Source organism: Xyrauchen texanus, chromosome 9 (genome assembly GCF_025860055.1).
Source record: "Xyrauchen texanus isolate HMW12.3.18 chromosome 9, RBS_HiC_50CHRs, whole genome shotgun sequence".
In the NCBI taxonomy this organism is placed as follows: domain Eukaryota; kingdom Metazoa; phylum Chordata; class Actinopteri; order Cypriniformes; family Catostomidae; genus Xyrauchen; species Xyrauchen texanus.
This window is the reverse complement of record NC_068284.1, coordinates 18,796,719-18,818,110: the sequence shown is the minus strand read 5'-3', so window position 1 is coordinate 18,818,110 and position 21,392 is coordinate 18,796,719. Positions and strand designations below refer to the sequence as shown.

Below are 21,392 nucleotides of genomic sequence, written 5' to 3'. Positions count from 1 at the left end.
TTTTTGGGGCCACTGTATGGTTTTAGTAAGAGTATTTTAATAAACTTGTTTCGGTTGGCTAGTATTGAGCTGGGACAGTTCTAAGGATAGTAATATTATGGAATAGTAAGCTGTTATGGTTTTAGTGTTATAAAAGCATTTTTAATTGTCCAATTATGAGGAAAGTATGGAGTGCCAGTGAAATATTTAGACTTGAACAGTCAAGTTAGAACATACCTGTAAACATCAGATTGTGAAAAATAGGGGGGTTGTACATGGTTTGTATGTGTGAGGAACGGTATCCGGTGGAGTTTCTGGTGTTATGTTTTTTTGTATAATTTGTTTTTCCTTCATCTGTACTTCTTGTCTTTATGACTCAGTGATTGTTTTCATAAATGAATGTATCTGTGTATATTTGTACATCTTATTGAAAAATTTGCCTTCTTTTTTCTATAAAATATCCACCGTTTTAGAACAATGTGTGGATTTTTCAAATGACTCCTTACTGTGTGAAAAATATCCAACTTATAGCAATGTTCAATTAACGATCTGGAACAATTCTGCCATGATGACATTTTACCAGCTTACAGGACAAATCCCATCCTGTATTGATTCGATACAGGATGCATCATTTCATATTTAAATATAGGCTGATTCCATATTTTACAGGACTGTCGCAACTATCCCTACCTGGAGGTCTAATACATTCTCATGAGCAAAATAAGGATGCGGAAAATCGTGAGTTTATTGGGAGTAATTGCAAATTAGGAGTACAGTGGGAGGGGTGAAAACAGGAGAAACCTGGTAAAATTGGGAGTGTTGGCAGGTATGAGTTAGAAGCCTAACTTAGTCAAGCCTTAGAAGCGAAAATCAAATTAACACACTCGGAAATTACCCTGGACTACTCGATTGGTTCTCTACTTTGAGAGGATATTGCCCAGGATATTGCCCTGCGTAGGACCCCAGGGGGCACCCTAACCCCCCGCCCCTGCCTCCGCTGTGGGCCTTCAGGGAGGAGAGGTGAAGTTAAGGTGGCCCTGGGAGCCAGAGGTCCTGGAGGTTCGGAAAAACGTAGGCACTTGGACGTTTTTGGGTGTAGACGAGGAGGAGTTCTGAGAGCCAACAAGTGCTGTAAAGCTAATGCTTTTCCAAGGCAGTGCAGAGGTAATATTGAAACAAAAACACACAACATCAGATCAGACATTTTTGCAATAAAATGAAAAGTGACCACACATGACAGAACTTTTAGTACATGCAACACGCTAAACTGGAATAATTTCAGCATCTGTGCTACTAAGTGTGTCTCTTTTCGCTAAACATATAATATAGATTTTCAGTGATTATGAGGAATACAAATGTCAAATTCAGATGAAAGTTACCTTTGGGCTTCCCTGTTGGGTGACTTTTGGATGCATTCAGCATGGCCTGCTTCTTTTGGACTTCTGTGATCATAAAACCTGGTTTAAAAGAGAAACAATAACATTCATAAGCATCCATAACTTTCATTAATAAGCCTCAAACAAACATTATATAATGCATACAAAAATGAATATAATTCATAAATATTTCATGACATTTCTAAATGTTTATCCCTTTATCCCACTTCAAATTTGACCTGAACACAATAAAAGAGTCATTTCTTATTTTTATGAAAGAAATGTAATAACACTAACTTTAATAGCCCCATTCACACATGCAACCAGAGGCCAGTTTCATAATCAAAACCATTAACTTTAGACTGTGTCTAACAATTAATTTGACTAGCTAAAGGCACCATAGAAAGCCTGTTGCATAAAACAAGCTCACAGTTGTTTTTAGGGCTGTCAATAAATTAAAATTTTTAATCGAATTAATTACAAGGTGTCCCGATTAATTAATCGCGATTAATCATATTTAATCGCATATACAAATATTTGCTGAGAAAGCCCCTCATATAACAATAATTCAATATATAATTATGAAATAATGATACATAGTTATCTTTAAACATTTAAAAATTATATATATATATATATATATATATATATATATATATATATATATATATATATATATATATATAGCTCTCAGGATCATAAGGACACATAAACCTCTCCATCCACGATAAGGTGCTGGTTCCCGGAGAGGGTTATATATATATATATATATAATATATATATATATATAACCCTCTCCGGGAACCAGCACCTTATCGTGGTGGAGAGGTTTGTGTGTCCTTATGATCCTGAGGGCTGTGTTGTCTGGAGCCATGTGCTCCTGGTAGGGTCTCCCAAGGCAAAGTGGTCTCAGGTGAGGGGCCAGACTAAGAATGGTTCACAAATACTCTATGGCAAAAACGGAAGGAGGAGGAGTTACCCTGCCCAGAGGAAGCCCGGGGCCCCCGTCTGGAGCCAGGCCCAGATGGAGGGCTCGTCGGCGAGCGCCTGGTGGCCGGGCTTGTCATGGAGCCCGGCCGGGCACAGCCCGAAAAAGCGACGTGAAACCCCCCTCTACATCCCTTGGGCCCACCACCCATTGGAGAAACCACAAGAGTCGGGTGCGCTGCCATATGGGTGGCAGTGAAGGCCGTGGGCCTCGACGGACCACACCCGGGCAGCAAAGGCTAGCTCTGGGGACGTGGAATGTCACCTCACTGGGGGGGAAGGAGCCGGAACTGGTGAGGGAGGTGGAGCGTTACCAGTTGGATCTGGTGGGGCTTACATCAACGCACAGTTCTGGCTCTGGATCTGTACTCCTGGATAGGGGATGGACTCTATTCTTCTCTGGAGTTTCCCAGGGTGTGAGGCGACGGGCAGGTGTGAGGATACTCATGAGCCCCCGGCTGAGCGCCACTATGTTGGAGTTTACCCCGGTGGACGAGAGGGTCGCCTCCCTACGCCTACGGGTTGTGGGGGGGGAAACTCTGACTGTTGTCTGTGCATATGCACCGAACAGCAGTTCAGAGTATTCGGCCTTCTTGGAGACCCTGAATGGAGTCCTGAATAGGGCCCCAGTAGGGGACTCCATAGTGATGCTGGGTGACTTCAACGCACACGTGGGAAATGACAGGGACACCTGGAAAGGCGTGATTGGGAGGAACGGCCTTCCCAATCTGAACTCAAGTGGATGTTTGTTATTAGATTTCTGTGCTAGTCATGGATTATCTATAACAAACACCATGTTCGAACACAAGGATGCTCATAAGTGTACGTGGTACCAGAGCACCCTAGGCCGAAGGTCGATGATCGATTTTGTAATCGTGTCGTCGGATCTGAGGCCATATGTTTTGGACACTCGGGTGAAGAGAGGGGCAGAGCTGTCAACTGATCACCATCTGGTGGTGAGTTGGGTCAGGGGGTGGGGAAAGACTCTGGACAGACCTGGGAAGCCCAAGCGAGTAGTGCGGGTGAACTGGGAACGTTTGGAGGAGGTCCCTGTCCATGAGCTCTTCAACTCACACCTCCAGCGGAGCATTTCAGGCATCCCTGCGGAGGTTGGGGACATTGAACCGGAGTGGGCAATGTTCAAAGCTTCCATTGCCGAAGCCGCGGTGGAGAGCTGCGGCCTAAAGGTTTTAGGTGCCTCAAGGGGTGGTAACCCTCGAACACCGTGGTGGACACTGGTGGTCAGGGAAGCCGTCCGACTGAAGAAAGAGGCCTTCCGGGATTTCTTGTCCCAGAGGTCTCCGGAGGCAGTTGCAAGGTACCGACAGGCCCGAAGGGCTGCGACCTTGGCCGTGAGGGAGGCAAAGCAGTGGGTGTGGGAAAAGTTCGCAGAAGCCATGGAGAAGGACTTTCGGTCCACACCAAAGTGCTTCTGGAGAACCGTCCGCCACCTTAGGAGGGGGAAACGGGGAACCATCCAAGCTGTATACAGCAAAGATGGGACGCTGTTGACCTCAACCGAGGAGGTTATTCGGCGGTGGAAGGAACACTTTGAAGAACTCCTAAATCCCAACACGCCCTTTATGCTAGAGGCAGAGCTGGAGGATGATGGTGGATCAGATTCTATTTCCCTGGGGGAGGTCACTGAGGTAGTCAAACAACTCCACAGTGGCAAAGCCCCGGGGATTGATGAGATCCGACCAGAAATGCTGAAAGCTTTGGATGTGGAGGGGGTGTCATGGATGACACGCCTCTTCAACATTGCGTGGAAATCTGGGACAGTGCCTAAGGAGTGGCAGGGTGGTTCCCCTCTTCAAAAAGGGGGATCAGAGAGTGTGTGCCAACTACAGGGGTATCACACTTCTCAGCCTCCCTGGTAAAGTTTACTCCAAGGTGCTGGAGAGGAGGGTTCGGCCGATTGTCGAACCTCGAATTGAAGAGGAACAATGCGGTTTTCGTCCTGGCCGTGGAACGACGGATCGCAAGGATCCTGGAGGGGGCCTGGAAGTATACCCATCCGGTCTACATGTGTTTTGTGGATCTGGAGAAGGCAGAAGAAAGAGACTGTAGGAGGTGCTGGGGGTGGGGGGGTCCCTTCTTAGGGCGATCCAATCCCTGTATGTCCAAAGCGAGAGCTGTGTCCGGGTCCTCGGCACAAAGTCGAGTTCATTCCATGTGGGGGTTGGTCTCCGCCAAGGCTGCGCTTTGTCACCAATCCTGTTTGTGATATTCATGGACAGGATATCGAGGCGTAGTCGGGGTGGGGAAGGTGTGCGGTTCGGTGGGCTTGGGATCTCATCGCTGCTTTTTGCAGATGATGTTATCTTCATGTCATCATCGGTCCGTTACCTTCAGCTCTCACTGGATCGCTTGGCAGTCGAGTGTGAAGCAGCTGGGATGAGGATTAGCACCTCTAAATCTGAGGCCATGGTTCTCAGCAGGAAACCGATGGAGTGTGTACTCCAGGTAGGGAAGGAAGTATTGCCCCAAGTGAAGGAGTTCAAGTACCTCGGGGTCTTGTTCACGAGTGAGGGGACAATGGAGCGGGAGGTTGGTCGGAGTATCGGGGCAGCGGGGGCGGTATTACACTTGCTCTATCGTACCGTTGTCACAAAAAGAGAGCTGAGCCGAAAGGCAAAGCTCTCGATCTACCGGTCAATTTTTGTTCCTACCCTCAGCTATGGTCATGAATGCTGGGTCATGACCGAAATAACTAGGTCGCGAGTACAAGCGGCCGAAATGGGCTTCCTCAGAAGGGTGGCGGGCTTCTCCCTTAGAGATAGGGTGAGGAGCTCAGTCATCCATGAGGAGCTCGGAGTAGAGCCGCTGCTCCTTTGCGTCGAAAGGAGTCAGTTGAGGTGGTTTGGGCATCTGGTAAGGATGCCCCCTGGTCGCCTCCCTAGGGAGGTGTTTCAGGCACGTCCAGCTGGGAGGAGGCCTCGGGGAAGACCCAGGATTAGGTGGAGAGATTACATCTCCAAACTGGCCTGGGAACGCCTCGGGGTCCCCCAGTCAGAGCTGGTTAATGTGGCTCGGGATAGGGAAGTTTGGGGCCCCCTGCTGGAGCAGCTGCCCCCACGACCCGACTTCGGATAAGCGGTTGAAGATGGATGGATGGATGGATATATATATATATACACACACATACATACACACACACACACACACACACACACACACACACACACACATATATATATATATATATACACACACACACACACACACACACACACACACACACACACACACACACACACACACACACATATATATATATATATATATATATATATATATATATATATATATATATATATAAAATAATTAATAATTAAAATGCATTCCATTCTTGTGGTAGAAGAGTTAATCATTGATAAGACAATACAAAAAACGGCTCTAGAATACAATGTATTGTTTACTACCATATTATTGAACATAAGTCAATCATTGGCACATAGTTCACAGCAATCCATTTCACAATTTTTTTTTTTCACAAAATTTTTGTCAATAAGTTCGAGATTTATTATGAAGGCTTGTTTAAGGACCCGTCAATGTACACATGCGTCAGACATGCTTGTGTAGCATCTTGGGTGCGTTGCGTCATAAACATACATTTTTAGGTCACTGTGTCAATTTAAATATAGTTTAATACTCAATCTTTAAACACATCTTGAAATCCCTTAGTTCAGATTTGCTCTCCAGCAAGTGTTTTGAACCCAAGAATGTAACGCATGTTTGTATCATGCTGTCTGTTGGATTGTTGTTTTCTTCACTTTATAAACTGTGCATTGCCGACACAGCTTACTGCCCTCTGGAGTAAACAGGTGGTACTACAAGCTTGCATTTCTCAGGAATTCCTTATTACGGTCAGGGGGGCATTGCGATTAATTGCGTTGATTTTTTTACCGCATTATTTTTAGTCAAATTAATCGTACTGAATTAACGCATTAAATCGACAGCTCTAGTTATTTTTAGTAAGACAGTCTAATTACAATTGCATTGTGGGAAAAGTATGACACTGAACAGCTTTTAAAAAAAAATGTCCGACAGTGGATGCTCAATACTGTTTTCCTTCGCTGAAAATATTTGCTTATTAGAGGACTACAGTGTTTCAAAATTTATACTAATGAACAAGTTTAGTGATTTTAACCCAAATAATAAAAATGCATGACATTTTGTTACCATCATTGATGTCAAAGTCTCAACTCAAGCCCCCACTGGCTCAGCTGACATTTATTTTCCATGGAATGTAAACAAAAGTTAGCCTAGGGGTGTGCTGTCTTACATTTTAGTCTTAAATTAGAACCATCTAAGTTTCTATGCAACTGACTGAATGAAATTAAGACCACCATTTTAGATGACTAACTAGTAAGACTTTATAAAACAGTTTTATGCAACCAGCCCCAGTTAAATTACAGGAAAATCATTGGGTTGCCTTTACTGGAAAATGTACCAAATGTGCTGTTCACTCATACCATCAATAAGGAAATGTATGGGTGATAATACAACATTTGCATTCAAGAAAACTGCTAGAGCCAAATTTACCAGTATTTTCAAAAGGGCAGAGTTCATACATGACCTATAACTGTAAATTGTACCGTAGGTTATTTTCTGGAAAAAGCTGTAGGTGTAAACACGACTAATACAGGTATTGTTTTGAAGTGTCTGTTTTGCAATGATATCACATTATGATTACAGTCAAACCTGAACACTGTCTCACCTTCGACAAGGTAAACTGTCTCAAACACAGCCTTTGAGCTGTATGTGTGTTTTTGTGTGTATGTGTGTGAGGTGGTGTGGTTTATGAGGAAATTTTTTTAGGTTACAAACTAGTAATTATGAGGGTATTATACTATAAATGTGGTTTATGATAACACCCCTTGTGTCCCTGTAATTAAAACAGCTTAAAAAAAAACATACTAAACTACGTGTTTTTGAACATGTAAAAATGCCAAAATGTTTCTATGAGGGTTAGGTTTAGAGGTAGGGTTAGAGGATAGAATATATATAGTTTGTACAGTATAAAAATCATTATGTCTATAGAAAGTTCTCATAATGATAGGAGTAAAAACATCTTTTAACGACCACTAAGACTTATAGAAATATCCAGTGGAGGAAAAGTCACCAAGTCTCATACCAATCAGATAAAGGACAACATTTTTATTAAATTAACAAAAATGAAAAGGGACAGAAATCACCAGAGGAGCACATATGGGTTAAATATACATAAGCTAATTTTTCACTAATTTATTCAATATATCAGGGTAATGAGTAAAGGATAATGTTCAGTCAGTCAATCAGAATTGCAAAATAAACCCAGCCAGGGTGATTAGGAACTTATATCTCCATGAAAGGGCTTATTGTCCAATAATTACTTGCTGACTGTACATTATCCCATTATATCATGGCTTCCTACACAATTAATAAATAAATGGACATGAAGAATCGAGTAGAAATTATTTTAATAGCTTGTAGATTATCTTCTAGAAGTAGCTTGTACTAAGAAAGTATTTAGGAAATTGTTGCCTGTTGTAGTCAATTTTATAATTAAGCGATCATAACACAAAAACATTGTGATTGACCAAACAGTCAAATATTCCACAGAGCTGTGAAATAATGCTTGTTAATATCTTCAATTAAAATGATTGTAAAGTGTTACTTAAGCAATATCACACAAGCAAGAGTGCAATATGGCCCTACATCAGCATCTGCTGTGATTCGGCCGCAGGCTGAGTGCCATAGGTAATCACAGCAGTGCTGATTTAGGGCAATATAGCATGATTGTGAGTGCGATATTTCTTACAACAGTTCAACGAACAAGTACATTTTTTTAAATGAGGAAAAACTGAGTACGGTCATAAAAACACATTTGTGCATGGAACTACTTTATTACGTGGCGGATCAGAATCTGACGTTGCTGGCTGAAACCAAATGATGTGTCCATGCCTCTGTTAGTAATTAAAAAATGTCACTTCAGAAATAGTATCATGGCTTGTGCTGTTTCGAACAAGTTATTGGATAAACAAGGATGTGTGTGTGTTTGTGTGTGTGTGTGTGTGTGTGTGTGTGTGTGTGTGTGTGTGTGTGTGTGTGTGTGTGTGTGTGTGTGTGAGTGTCGGTGTGTGTGAGTGTCGGTGTGTGTGTGTGTGTGTGTGTGTGTGTGTGTGTGTATGTGTGTGTGTGTGTGTGTGTGTGAGTGTCGGTGTGTGTGTGTGAGTGTCGGTGTGTGTGTGTGTGTGTGTGTGTGTGTGTGTGTGTGTGTGTGAGAGAGAGACGGAGTGATTACCTGTAAAAGACCAACACTAAAAGACCAACACTAGCTCTTAACAGATCTGTACTGCTCTTACACTTTAGTTTAGAATGGCATGAACACAAGCGGAGTGATACACACATAGTGAAGCGTTGGAGTGCTGATGGTGTCAGACCATCAGTGCTCATGGAACATCTCTCATCCAATCAGATTCAAGGACCAGAACTAACTGTTTTATATAAAAAATTATGAAACAATTTAAAGATTGGAGGAAATAAAATCAGTGCTTCTACAGTAATTGCTTTTCCAAGAGTCTAACTAGATTATAATGATATTCACCTGTTTCGAGGTCATGCTGAACCTGTTCTCGTTCATCTGCAAAGGCTCGCAGCCAGCGCTGTTTCTGCTCGGGTTTCTTGGCACATAGAAGATGGACCTCCTCTCCACCAGGAGAACACAGTTTCAAGGCATTCTTCACACTCACGTTAAAGTCCTTATCCTTTCCATCCTCTACATCCACCACTTGCATTTGATCCATGTCTAACCGACCCTTGTAGTACAGGATATCCCTCCGAAGCAGATCCTGTGGTGCCAATTAGACAGCAAAACCACTTATTTGATAACATCAAGTACATAAATAAAGTATTAAATACTGTATTATTAGTAATTCATAATAATATTGGCTGCACAATTACATAGTAACAACACTGTGTCCCAGATATAATAGAAAGAATGCTCGCAAAATAACATTGACATGCAAAAATGAAGATCAAAGTGATGGATTGACCGACACTGACCTTTTTACAGAAAACCAACTGATGGTCAAAGAGGAAGAACATTCGCTGCTGGCCTTTGGCCTGTGGCTGGGAGATCTTGGTCAGGTCTCCAGAGAAAATCAGGTCGGAGCTCCTGCTCAAGATGTCTTCACCCTAATGAGAGGGAAAGATATAAGACCAGCCAGATCTGGAGTGAATCAGCATAAACTCTGCCCATAATGAAGCATGTACGTTACCTCCCAGTCCTCTATGGAGCTCTGCCACTGAGCGATTTTGTCAATGTTCTCCAGACGCCTCTTTCTCTCATTGATCAGTCTGGCCACATTCTTCATTGCGTTTAAGGCAGCCTCCACATCCTTATAATCTCTGAAAAGCAAAACATACGAAATTGTATTTGTCTCTTTAATCTGATACTCATTAAGCATGGACCTTCATGGATGTTAACTGTATAGCATCACTTCACCACTTGTGATAGGATCATTCAAAATATATATTAAAGCTAGGTGTAAACAGGACCTAAGACTAAGAAGGTTCAGTACCTGTGCTGTGGGTTGGTGTACTTCAGCAATTCAGCCAGCTGTAGAGGATACTTGCAAATCTTCTGAACAGGAGTAAGCAGGAATCCATCCAGTGAAATGTCAATCATCTTCTGGAGCAAGCGACAAGCCTCAAAGAAGAACACATATTTCTTGATCTTCATCAATTTGGAGAGCTGCACGCAAGCATTGGGGTGGTTGTTGCAATACTCTGAGTATATCTGGAAGTTTGTTTGCTGGATGGGGAAAGGGGAGATGAAGTTAACAGAGAAGAATCCTCAGCAACTTACCAATCAGGAAGTGATGGATGAATTTAAATTCAGCTTACATGCTCTAAGAAGCATGAGCCAATCTCGCTGAGGTGAGGATGGTCTTTGTTAAATTTCTTCTCCAAGGCTTTCAGGAACTTCTTCTGGAATCTGTAGAGCTCATCAATGTTGCCAAATATAGTGCGCAGTTGTTCCTCGGTAAACATGTCTGTCCTTTTCCGACACTGTTTTATGTAGCCCTGGATGTCATGAAAAGTACGACCCAGCATGTTACAAGCACTACAAGGTTGAAACTAAATGTGGTTACATACTAGAGAAAGCTCTGAAGAAGCATTTGACAGATAGGTATATGTAAGGTTTATTTTAATGGTGTGAAAAGAACCAAGTCATTTTGAAATCAAATGAATGATTACAACTTGAGCTTTATGAAGTTCACATTGGTCAATGGATGTCTACGTCAGAGTACGTTAGGGCTAACATTTGGTTGCATGACAGAGTGTCACATTCACAAACCCTTGTTTTTTTCTATTCATCTTTGCCATGCACCATCTCTATTAAAATCAAAGTATTCAGAGCATTAAAATGCAATGTAAACTAGTGTTTAAGTGCCATTACATGTCCCAAGTTACTATTTTATCTGTTCTAATGCAAACATTTCTAAGTTACACTTTTTATTCTGATGTAGGCCTTGTGCTTTGAATCAGGTCATACTCTCATGACCCTATAGACACTGTAATATGTAACATGATAAACATATTGAGGTAGAACTAATCAATTTGAGCTACGTGGTAAATTGAGAGAGGAACTGACCTCACAGATGTCCTTCAGGTGTTTGATGTAATCCCTCTCTGTGCTCATGATCTCATTGATGACGTTGGCTCTCATTTGCTCCTTGCAGGGCAAACCGGGTCCAAGGGAACACACCATGCTGGCACTACCACCTTCTGAGGCTCCGTCCAGATGGGCAAAGTACTCATCCATGGGCTCATCCTGGTTCACCCGTAACTACCAATAACAGGAATATTAATTAAGTGCATCACAACAAAAATGATTATACTAAAACATGAAGTAGTTTCTATGTCAATTCATCAATATCTGGCACTTACTACTTATTTTAAGATGCATACATTTACATATATTCATTGTGTAGTTGCTTTTTTGCTGAAGAGCTTGCAAAAAGAATATGAGTGTAACAACGACTCTTCAAGGTAACAAAGATGACATATTGTTACTGTAATCTACTCTTCTTTTTATCATGAGCAGAAACTCTGTTATTTTTACCCGAACAAAGCTGGCGGGGAACCAACCCTCACTGTCCAGCACTCGCCCCCACCACCACTCCTTGTTTGTGGCGTCCACTACTTCGATGACGTCCCCAGCCTTGAAGCCCAGCTCCTGGTCATCCATGGTGACGTGATCCCATAGAGCCTCCGCACACACACTGCCATCACTGATCAGCTATTGAGAAACCCATGATAAAGGCAAAAAGAACAATTAAAAATTCTGATTACAATAACAGAAATGGTTTGCCAGATCTTCTAGGAAGTATTTTCTAGAACTTTGTAAGATCAGGTAACATAAGAGTATCCACCAGAAAATTAAGTCAATCATGTAGATTTTACTTTAAAGTTATATTTCATTATAATACAGGGCTGTTGAATGCTTGATTCTGATTGGTTGAGAACATTCTAAGGTGTGCAATTATTTTCAGGGAAACGCACGGCTAAAGTAGTTCCAGGCAGGACTTGACCGCATTACAGTTCCATATCACTTGCGTAGTCAACTGTAATAACGGAAAATAGGATACAATTCATAACAAGAAGTGACAGCGACAAATCCACTTCAACTTCAAGAGGAAAAAAATGACAGACTATTTTGATTTTCCGGAAGTAAATTTTAATATTTATGGTGAACATAAACATTTTAACAACTGGGCGACCGCAGTATTGGATAGCAGATGAAAAAACAAATAAACGGAAGAGGACATCAAAGGCAGCCGGCAACAACAAAAGACATAAAACAATCAGCGAAGAACAGCTAGACCGACTCGAGGGCGAAAAACATGAAGAAAACACCAAAAAAACAACAGCTTGGGCTGTCAATGTGTTTAACGTGCAGTTTAATTTTAATAAATAAATTCGTTCGAATTAACGAACTAAAATGACGTTTTGGAATTAGCAACGGAGGCATGGGATTAGATGCGTAAGAAATTATTCCTACATACAAGAGCGTTTTAATGACAAAAACTTGACAAACGTCTAGAATCACATCATCTGAACAATGTTTCGCCGTTGAATTATGTAAGGAATAATTGACGACGGGCCGTTGAATTATTGGAAAAATAATGCACACCCGGGGTGGTAATGCGGTCTCGACGCGAAGCGGAATGGCCGTTACACCTCGGGTGTGCATTATTTTTCTAATAATTCAACGGCCCGGAGTCAATTATTCGCTTATACTACAGTTACCACACCTCGAAACATTGTTCAGATGATGTGATTCTAGACGTTTGTCAAGTTTTTGTCATTAAAACGCTCTTGTATGTAGAACTAATTTCTTACGCATCTAATCCCATGCCTCCGTTGCTAATTCCAAAACGTCATTTTAGAGTTAGTAACGGAGGTTTGAGCCACTGACAGCAGACTAATGCAGTTATTAGTGTAGTTATTAGAGAGACAGAGGTTGCAATAATGAGACAGAAAATCATGTGCGTCATATTATTTAATTTATTTATTAATTCATACCTTATAATTAATTTGTTAATTCGAAGGAATTTATTTATTAAAATTAAACTGCACATTAAACACATTGACAGCCCAAGCTGTTGTTTTTTTTGGTGTTTTCTTCATGTTTTTCGCCCTCGAGTCGGTCTAGCTGTTCTTCGCTGATTGTTTTATGTCTTTTGTTGTTGCCGGCTGCCTTTGATGTCCTCTTCCGTTTATTTGTTTTTTCATCTGAGCTATCCAATACTGCGGTCGCCCAGTTGTTAAAATGTTTATGTTCACCATAAATATTAAAATTTACTTCCGGAAAATCAAAATAGTCTGTCATTTTTTTTCCTCTTGAAGTTGAAGTGGATTTGTCGCTGTCACTTCTTGTTATGAATTGTATCCTATTTTCCGTTATTACGGTTGACTACGCAAAGTGATATGGAACTGTAATGCGGTCAAGATCTGCCTGGAACTACTTTAGCCGTGCGTTTCCCTGAAAATAATTGCACACCTTAGAACGTTCTCAACCAATCAGAATCAAGCATTCAACAGCCCTGTAGTATAATAGAAAAATAATGCACACCCGAGGTGTAACGGCGCTTCGCGTCGTGACCGCATTACCACCCCGGGTGTGCATTATTTTTCTAATAATTCAACGGCCCGTCGTCAATTATTCCTTACTTATTTCACGGCAGCCTGGAATATTCGATTCTGGTTGGTCAATGGCGCCATCTAGTGGTCTGTTATTGCTCTGTAACCAACACAGCCCCACATATCAGACTGCTCATCTGGGTCCTTGCGAGCCATCTCTCCTGCTTTTTTTTTTATCACTGTGTGATCTCTTCAAGCAATTTAAGATTTTTATTTTCAACTCAAATCAATTATTCATTTCCATTAATTTGTTTATTTGGCAAGAAGCCTTTTAATAGCCTGGATAATGAGGAGGCAGACGGCCATTTTCGCAAAATGAAAACTCAGATTTCAGCTGTTCATGGATTTATTTCTTCTCACATAATTACACAATTTCAACGCAAATCAAAGTGTCATGTCTATTTATTTGTTTTTCTGGCAATTAGTCTTGTAAAAGGCTGAATAATGAGGAAGAACCCACTAACAGAACTCTGACGTAAACCGGAGGTTGATTTCAGCTGTTTAGCCATTTCTTTCTTCTCAATTTACATAATTTCAATGCAAATCAATGTTTTATGTCCATGTATTTATTTATTTGGTTAGTAGCCGTGTAATAGGCGTTTTGCGTCAGGGTCTTGATGCCCCTGTCAGGGTTTATTGTGTGATAACCACCATCTGTCTGTACATTACCCCTTGCTTAATTGACATCTTCAGCTGGTACATTGAATTGATTACACCTGTTAAATACACTCTGCAATAATAGGGGAGAACGGAGCTAGTTGTTACAAGAGCAATATCTCAGTAACGACACTACATTTTGATTGGCATCAAAAGTCCAGTTGGGCAAATTTGTATTTTCTCTAGAAGAGGTTTTGTTTTATATAAGATTAATAGACTTATATTAGAATATTTTTGGTTAATTCTACCCTCCAAAGTAAATTAAACTATATTATGAAGGCAGATTTAACCAAAAGGGTTAAATGTGATGTTAGGACAAAGATATTATTCATAAACTGTTGAAAAAAAAATTTTAAGCCAAGAATTGTGACAAGGTATGTGGTTAAGCAGAAATTGTATATTAAAATAAACCCACAGTATCCTGAGAAACATTCATTGAGAAATATTCAGCGGAGTAAAAAGTGTGACAACTAGCCCTGGTCTCCAGTATATTCCAAGGGTTTTAAGTTTTAAGCTTTATGGAAAGATTTCAAAAGTAGACCCATCTGTTCAGCGTGTCCCACTGGAAAACAGATCTGTTTACTTGCACAATTGATTGATTTTTCTGCATAGACAGTGCAGCGTGAAACATTAACTGATCCACACTGCATTTACAGTGGGCTGCACAAGTAAACAAATCAGCTGTCTTATGAGTGACTCTGTATGGTCAGGTAGCGCAGTCACACTTGCGCTCATGGCGGTGCTGTAGAAGTTATACTCTTTTGTACTTTTTTGCTCTTAAATCAAAAATTAAATAAGGGGATATTACTTCAACATGTATCTATGTAAAAGAATTAGTGCTGTCAAAATTAACACATTAATGCATGCGATTAAAAATATTTACAGGCTTATTTGTCTTAATCGCAATTAACGCAGCTACCGATAATACAGCATAAACTAGAATGAATGCTGGTTGGAAGGGCAGAACCTTTGCGAAATGTCCGCCCGGAGTCATTACACTGACTCACACACCACAAAAACACACAACAGTGATTCCATGACAGTGATAAAATGATGGGGCAAGGAGCTCTTGATGCTGTTTATTGAATAAAACAAGCCCAAATGGGACTTGTCAAAGAAAGTATTTTTCAGCCCTTGTTAAGGCACATTTTAATTAGCACAGAAGCACGTCAAGTGTCAACTATATTCAAAATGCAGAATGAGACTTTTTTTTTGTCAGCAAGCACTTTTCATGTGGAGTTCAAAGCGCAGCTTGAGGTTGGCACTGACGCCCTGATGCGAATCAAGAATGCAGCTTCACAATTGCTGTAACAAAGCAGATAGCCACATAGATTAATATTGTGGAGAATGAGAGTTTAAGAGATGTATTGCCCATTGCAATGTATATCCAACCTATGGGGAGTCTAGTTCTTTCGATTAGTCAAACTCCCACTTAGCCTTTGGGGAACATTTATTGCTACATGAATTGGTGTTATTTTAGTGCATTTCTATCTTTATAATGTGGAAGTCTTTGATAGGAAAATGTTAATAAAGCATTATATTATTACACATTGTTTTGTTTCCTGTCATAAGAGGGAAATAAATGCATTTTGATCACTTTCAAAATCTGCAATGAACTACAAAAAATTATGCGATTAATCAACATTAAAAATGTTAAACGACTGACAGCCCTAAAAATAATACAAATAGAAGTTGATATGACAAAATGGAAATGTATACAACATGTCAAAAAGGTTATTGAACCCTGATATGCATCAATAAGCATTGTGCAGCAATACACAGTGTTCAAATTCACAGTATAGTCTAGCCTTTCAGTGGCATAGTCAGTTGTCATGTAATGATTTACAACCCTTAATTTCATCCACTTAACCAAAACCAAACTGCAATGTATCAATGAATGAAGCGTTGCCAAATTAAGCCTTTTTTCTGTCTGCTGTCGGGATTTTCCCATAGTAGTCATTTTGAGGTTCAGCTTTTTGCAAATAAAACAAAAAGTGGAGTAATATATTGCCACACTTTTCATCTTGGCTATAGAGAAAATGAAGTGAAATCCAGGAAAGCTTAATGGTCTCCATCTAACCATCTTAACTGCACAGCTAAACGTGATCTATAATGCGATGATGTAAAAATAATCCAATGTCCACACAGTATAATCACACATAGTTTTCTGTCCACACTTTTATAAACATTGATGGACTAGAAGGCTGAATTTCCACCCCCTGAATCCAGAGCTCAGCATTCTCATCTCACCACAGCTGTGCCTATGTAGCCTGTTGCCTAGAGACACACCCACATACATTCCCATGTGCCTCCTTTTCATGGCCTGTGAGTTACAGCCTCTTTGTTTCTTCAAAAATGCTACCAGAGACAGCCTTAGCATACATCTTACATGCATTAAATAAAAACTAATGAAAATATGCTAATCGTGAATTCATAAGGGTTTTGTTGTTTTTGTGAAACTAGTCTGGCTCTTCTGGTATCCAACTGTGGCTGGCACTGAATTAAATACACAGTGCTGCCATTGAGAAATTAAACAATTCTGCTTACCCAAACCATGACATGCAGTATGTCGGTAAGTCGGATTTACACCGTTTATATGCTTTAATCAGACCAGTATTTAACCTGCCGTATTTGACATCCTTCCTTCAAATATTCGATTACGCATTGTGTCTTGTTTTGTACATGGTCGACACACATGTGTAAGGTATTTACTAAAAACCATAATAATGCTCTATTGATGTTCTCCCCGACATCTAGATTAGTGGTATACCAATATGTATTTCTCAGTGATTTATACTTCTATAACTACATACCTGAATATGTGGTTACATCATGGTATAAAACCCCTCATAGTCATATCCACAACACCAATGTAACCTCTATCTGCAGACTCCTGCTATACTGCACAGCTTTAATAGCCAAATTACATTTCATTATGTAGATAATTCAGGACAAGGGCACACATGTCTCTGCAGAGTTTAACATAAACCAAAGCCTGACATTCAAGCCATCAAAACATTTGGTTCTCGCTACTCAGAATATAGCTGTTGACAGTTGCACCAACATCAAACCCATAGAGATATTTATACAAAAAAACAAACATTAGCATTCAAAGGTTTCCACACAGAAACACCCAAGCAACAAGTTTGAACTCACAGAACCAGCATCTGAAGAAGCCCTCAGATAACTCGTAATAAAAGCCTGACCCCAACCTTCCCCCACAAACCATTCAAGAGTAGTTTATGGCATTACCACCCTCTGACAGGCAGGTAAATAATTAACACTGCCGTCTCTGCATTACTTGTGCTTGAATGCTGCCAACTTCTCACACACAAACACATCCACAGTCACACCCTTTTCTGTTACCTGCAATGTGATGTCTGCTTCCTGATAACCCATCCACTAGTGAGTAAGATGGACCAACTTTCTACCCTCCTCCTCCTCCTCGTCTTCCTTTCCACCCCCTCCCTTCCCCTTGTCCTCTTCACTGCGGCTGCGCCCTACTGAAAGGCCAGCAGGAACATCAGCACTACGTTGATGATGACCAGCAACATCATGATGACGAACACCACCACCTTCTGGGCCTCTGGGCTGAGGTTACAGCGCAGAAGAAAGTGAGTCAGGCTCAGCCGAGATGCCGTTCGCTGGCCTCCGCGAGCCATGGCGCCGAAACCCTCCTCGGCTAGAGATCTGCGCACAAACACTTCACAGCACACGGTTTTGCTCCCAGATCCCCTAGTTATTCTCCAAGAAAAGCATCGGGAGGGGGAGGGGAGGAAGTCTCCACGTCCACAGTTACCTGCTCACTTCCTTTTCCCTTCCCTTTCTTGCTTTTTCTCTCGCACGTGTGCTCTCCTTCTCCTCCCCTTCCGTCACTCGCCTTGATTCTCTGCCCGTACACTGCTGATGTCAGGAGCAGGGGTGGATGTGTCTCTCCGCCTCCATCTATTCTTCTCCTTTTATGTTTTTTTCTCACTTGTTCTAACCCTTCCTCCTTGTTTTCCGTGGTGTTCTTGCGTCTCGTTCTGTCCTCCCTTTTACTGCCTCTCTCTTGTTCTCCTCTTACTCCTCTGTTTAAATACACTGCTGTGTTAATTCCTTTGGATCCGATTAATGCACATGAAAGCCTTTTTTCTTTATACCTTCACATATGAAAAGGAAAACCGAAAACCTGAGGGCCACAAATGGTTGCTGCATCTGTGCTTAGCAGCACTAGCAAAAACCATCCATTCATCAGCCTGAATTGACTTCTGTTTTCCTCCTTTTTTTTTTCCTTCTTATCCTTTTTACCCAATCAGATTGCAGTGCTGTGGAGCATATCTAGGATACCAGAGTAGCGGAGGCTGGCCTTAGTGTCAGCAGGAGGGGGGGCGGCAGTGGGGGAGGGAGAGAGGCAAGAGAATGCAGCACAATACATCCTGTCTATTCTGGCATGATTCTAGGCACTCATTGGCTGTGCTGGCTGCCCGTCACACACACTTCCCATCTAAAATCAAGCACACCCTGACCTGTCTCTTTAAGGCAGTGCCACAGTGATGGTAATGCTGTTTGAGATGTTAATTAAAGTCTGCGTAGTGTGCCAAACACCACTTGAGCATTAATTTCCTGATCATGGACAGTGTCTGCAAGGTAGGATTAATGCAGTCATTCCCACACGTCTCTTCCCTTTGCATCAGTTTGTGCACAGCTAATGGGATTAGTGTAGGTCTCTGATTCTCATAACCTGCTGTCCTCTCTCTCCTGCTCATTCTTTTGTGGTCTCAGAGCCCCACCCCCTTTGTCACACTATTACACAGCACAATACTTCTTTTAACCCTCCATTGTGTTAAAGAAGGGCTGCTTATTTTACCGTTTGTGATGATTTCTTTATTTATTTATTTTAATTATCTTGTTTTGGAATTTTATGTTTTTAGATCTTATCAATTTCACCATTCATTTGCATATGCAAATAAGCACTTCTATCATTTTAAACATATGAGTTTGTGTTATGACAATAATAGCACATAGATGGCTGCAGTGTTCAATGCAGCAACCTACTTTGAAATAATTTAAAATGTTATCTAATCTTACTTAAGTTATGCATTTCAATATGTATGTAGACACTATCAAACTATTATTTGTCAAAGTTTAGAATTTGTTTTCTTTTTCTTTTCTTTTCTTTTTACTGCTTTTAAGTCTCAGTTTTTGCAGTAATGTCATATAATGCTTTCAGTAAAACCTGACCTGGTGGTAAAAATGGTGAAACCTATAATAATAATTTTGTAACAAAGCTTTCATTTCAAACATCAAAATGTAATAACTCATAAGTAAATTAATAATAATGTCAATAAAAATTAACAATAATAAACCGAAATGAACAGCAGTGGACTGTGAAAATTCAATTAGTGTATAAAACAGAAGACTCAGACTATGTGCTTTGTTCTCTGTGTGGGTGTGTGTGTGTTAGATTGTGTGTGTGTGTGTGTGTTATGGTCTTACCCCCTCATTAATGTGTGTGTGTGTGTGTGTGTGTGTGGGTATTGGGGGGGTTGGGTGTCAACCTGCATGTGCTTCGAGTCTGGGGTGGGGCAGACAACTCTCCAATATTTTGAATTTGGACAGCAGTACCGATTTCAAACGCTTGTTGTCAATCTTACATATAGCACCTTTAAGTCTACCCTTACATTCTTCAACACTGAAACACCTTTATCTCTCATCACAAAAATACATCTATGGGATTTTCTTGCCAATTGTATTATTTGCCAGGGGAACATTGTAAACATCCCAATCACTTTGGCATACAATAGTACACCTCTTCTCAACAAGCTCTGAGGTATCATTCATGTCCATCGCATAAATGGTGCAGGAAGTGTAAGCATGGTTAGAAGTTTGTTCAAATCACTAACCCTAAGCATGAGCAATGGTATTATTAGTGATGCTTGCCTTGGTGAGACCACTAATAATCTGCAGCCAGTTGCAAGAAAACCCTTAAGTTAAGGAAACCCTTTGTGAAAATACACTTAAAATTACAACTAAGGGTTTTCTTAACTTAAGAAGTTTCTGGAAACTGGGCCCTAAGCTGTATCTTCCATGCAGAACAATGGCACGTGATTTGTCCTGCTGTGGCCCCATCAGTCTGTCTCTTGTCAGATTAATACTTTTTCAGGACAGAAGACCTAAAAACAACAACGACAGCATCAGCACAGAGCTTGTGCACAGTTCAGTGCACACTAAGTTCCCAGAGGCCTGAGTTTGATTAGATTTTTCTGCTGTTTCTCTTTGAAACGCTGAATGCATTTACTGAGCGACGTTCTACAGCAATAACAAACAGCCATAAATCATACTCAGACACTATGCATATTCTCCATGTACTATGTAAAAAGACTCCAACATAAATACTCATACTCCACTCCCCAAATATCTCTCTCCCCAGACACAAAGCTCATCATCTAAATGACATCTCAATGACAACAATTTAAAAACGGCCATGTTGTGATAGCTATTCAGTATTCTCCAACTTGGCCTGTTCAGGCATGATTAAGCAATAAAGAAGATGTAGGATAAAAGCTGGTGTTCCTAAACACTCTCTTTCTCGCTCTTTCTGTCCTACTGCAAATTCTCCACAATTTGGTGACAAAATGCTGTGTACACTGTTGGGTAGTAGTCTGCTATTAAGTGCACAACAATGCAGGCTTCACAACAGGACGCATTGAGGGCGTATAGTTGCCACAAAGGGGTGCTCATGAGCACCCTGCTGAAACTGGACACCTTACTAAAGTCCCAAGACTGTAGCAAATCCACATAAAGTGTGCCATTTTGGACAGAGCTTATAATTTTAGTTGTTATTTAGCTTTTTATTGTAACAAAAAACTAAAATAAAAATAATAATACAATTGAACAAAAGTGTTGAATATTGTCCTTCTATGTGGACATTGTGGGGTTTTGAATGTACTGCAATGGATAGAGACAAAGGTCCAAATCAGTAAACACAAACAAATAGTAACACACACTCAGTTTGTATGCCCTACCTCATTTATGGCCAGCTGCTCTCCTCCTCCTCCTGGGTGTCCAAAACGATTTGAGGAGCTGCGAAACTCATTGTACAGCTCATCTTCACTTCCTACATCATCAGCAAGGCCAGACTTATCCTGTGGTCCATCAGTTATCACCAATGCTGTAAAGTAAAACACAAAACAGTCTCAATCCTGGAGCATTTAG

General features: G+C 40.9%; 1 protein-coding gene across 7 annotated transcripts in view; it reads right to left on the bottom strand.

Annotated features, from left to right (window-relative positions):
* LOC127649148 (rho guanine nucleotide exchange factor 4-like) overlaps positions 1–21,392 on the bottom strand; it is a 62,901-nt gene that overhangs the window by 1,801 nt on the left and 39,708 nt on the right. For 4 of the 7 annotated variants that reach the window (XM_052134110.1, XM_052134111.1, XM_052134113.1 and 1 more), the window contains 10 exons: positions 21,203–21,348; positions 11,458–11,634; positions 10,987–11,181; positions 10,236–10,415; positions 9,911–10,143; positions 9,608–9,737; positions 9,393–9,524; positions 8,935–9,178; positions 1,359–1,436; positions 875–1,122 (listed from right to left, as the gene is read on the bottom strand). In XM_052134110.1, coding sequence (XP_051990070.1) covers positions 881–1,122; positions 1,359–1,436; positions 8,935–9,178; positions 9,393–9,524; positions 9,608–9,737; positions 9,911–10,143; positions 10,236–10,415; positions 10,987–11,181; positions 11,458–11,634; positions 21,203–21,348 — 1,757 coding nt within the window. In that variant the 3' untranslated portion in view covers positions 875–880. Of the gene's footprint in view, positions 1–874; positions 1,123–1,358; positions 1,437–8,934; positions 9,179–9,392; positions 9,525–9,607; positions 9,738–9,910; positions 10,144–10,235; positions 10,416–10,986; positions 11,182–11,457; positions 11,635–17,561; positions 18,354–21,202; positions 21,349–21,392 lie in introns of those variants that run through there. The other 3 variants (XM_052134112.1, XM_052134115.1, XM_052134116.1) reach the window with 2 other exon arrangements.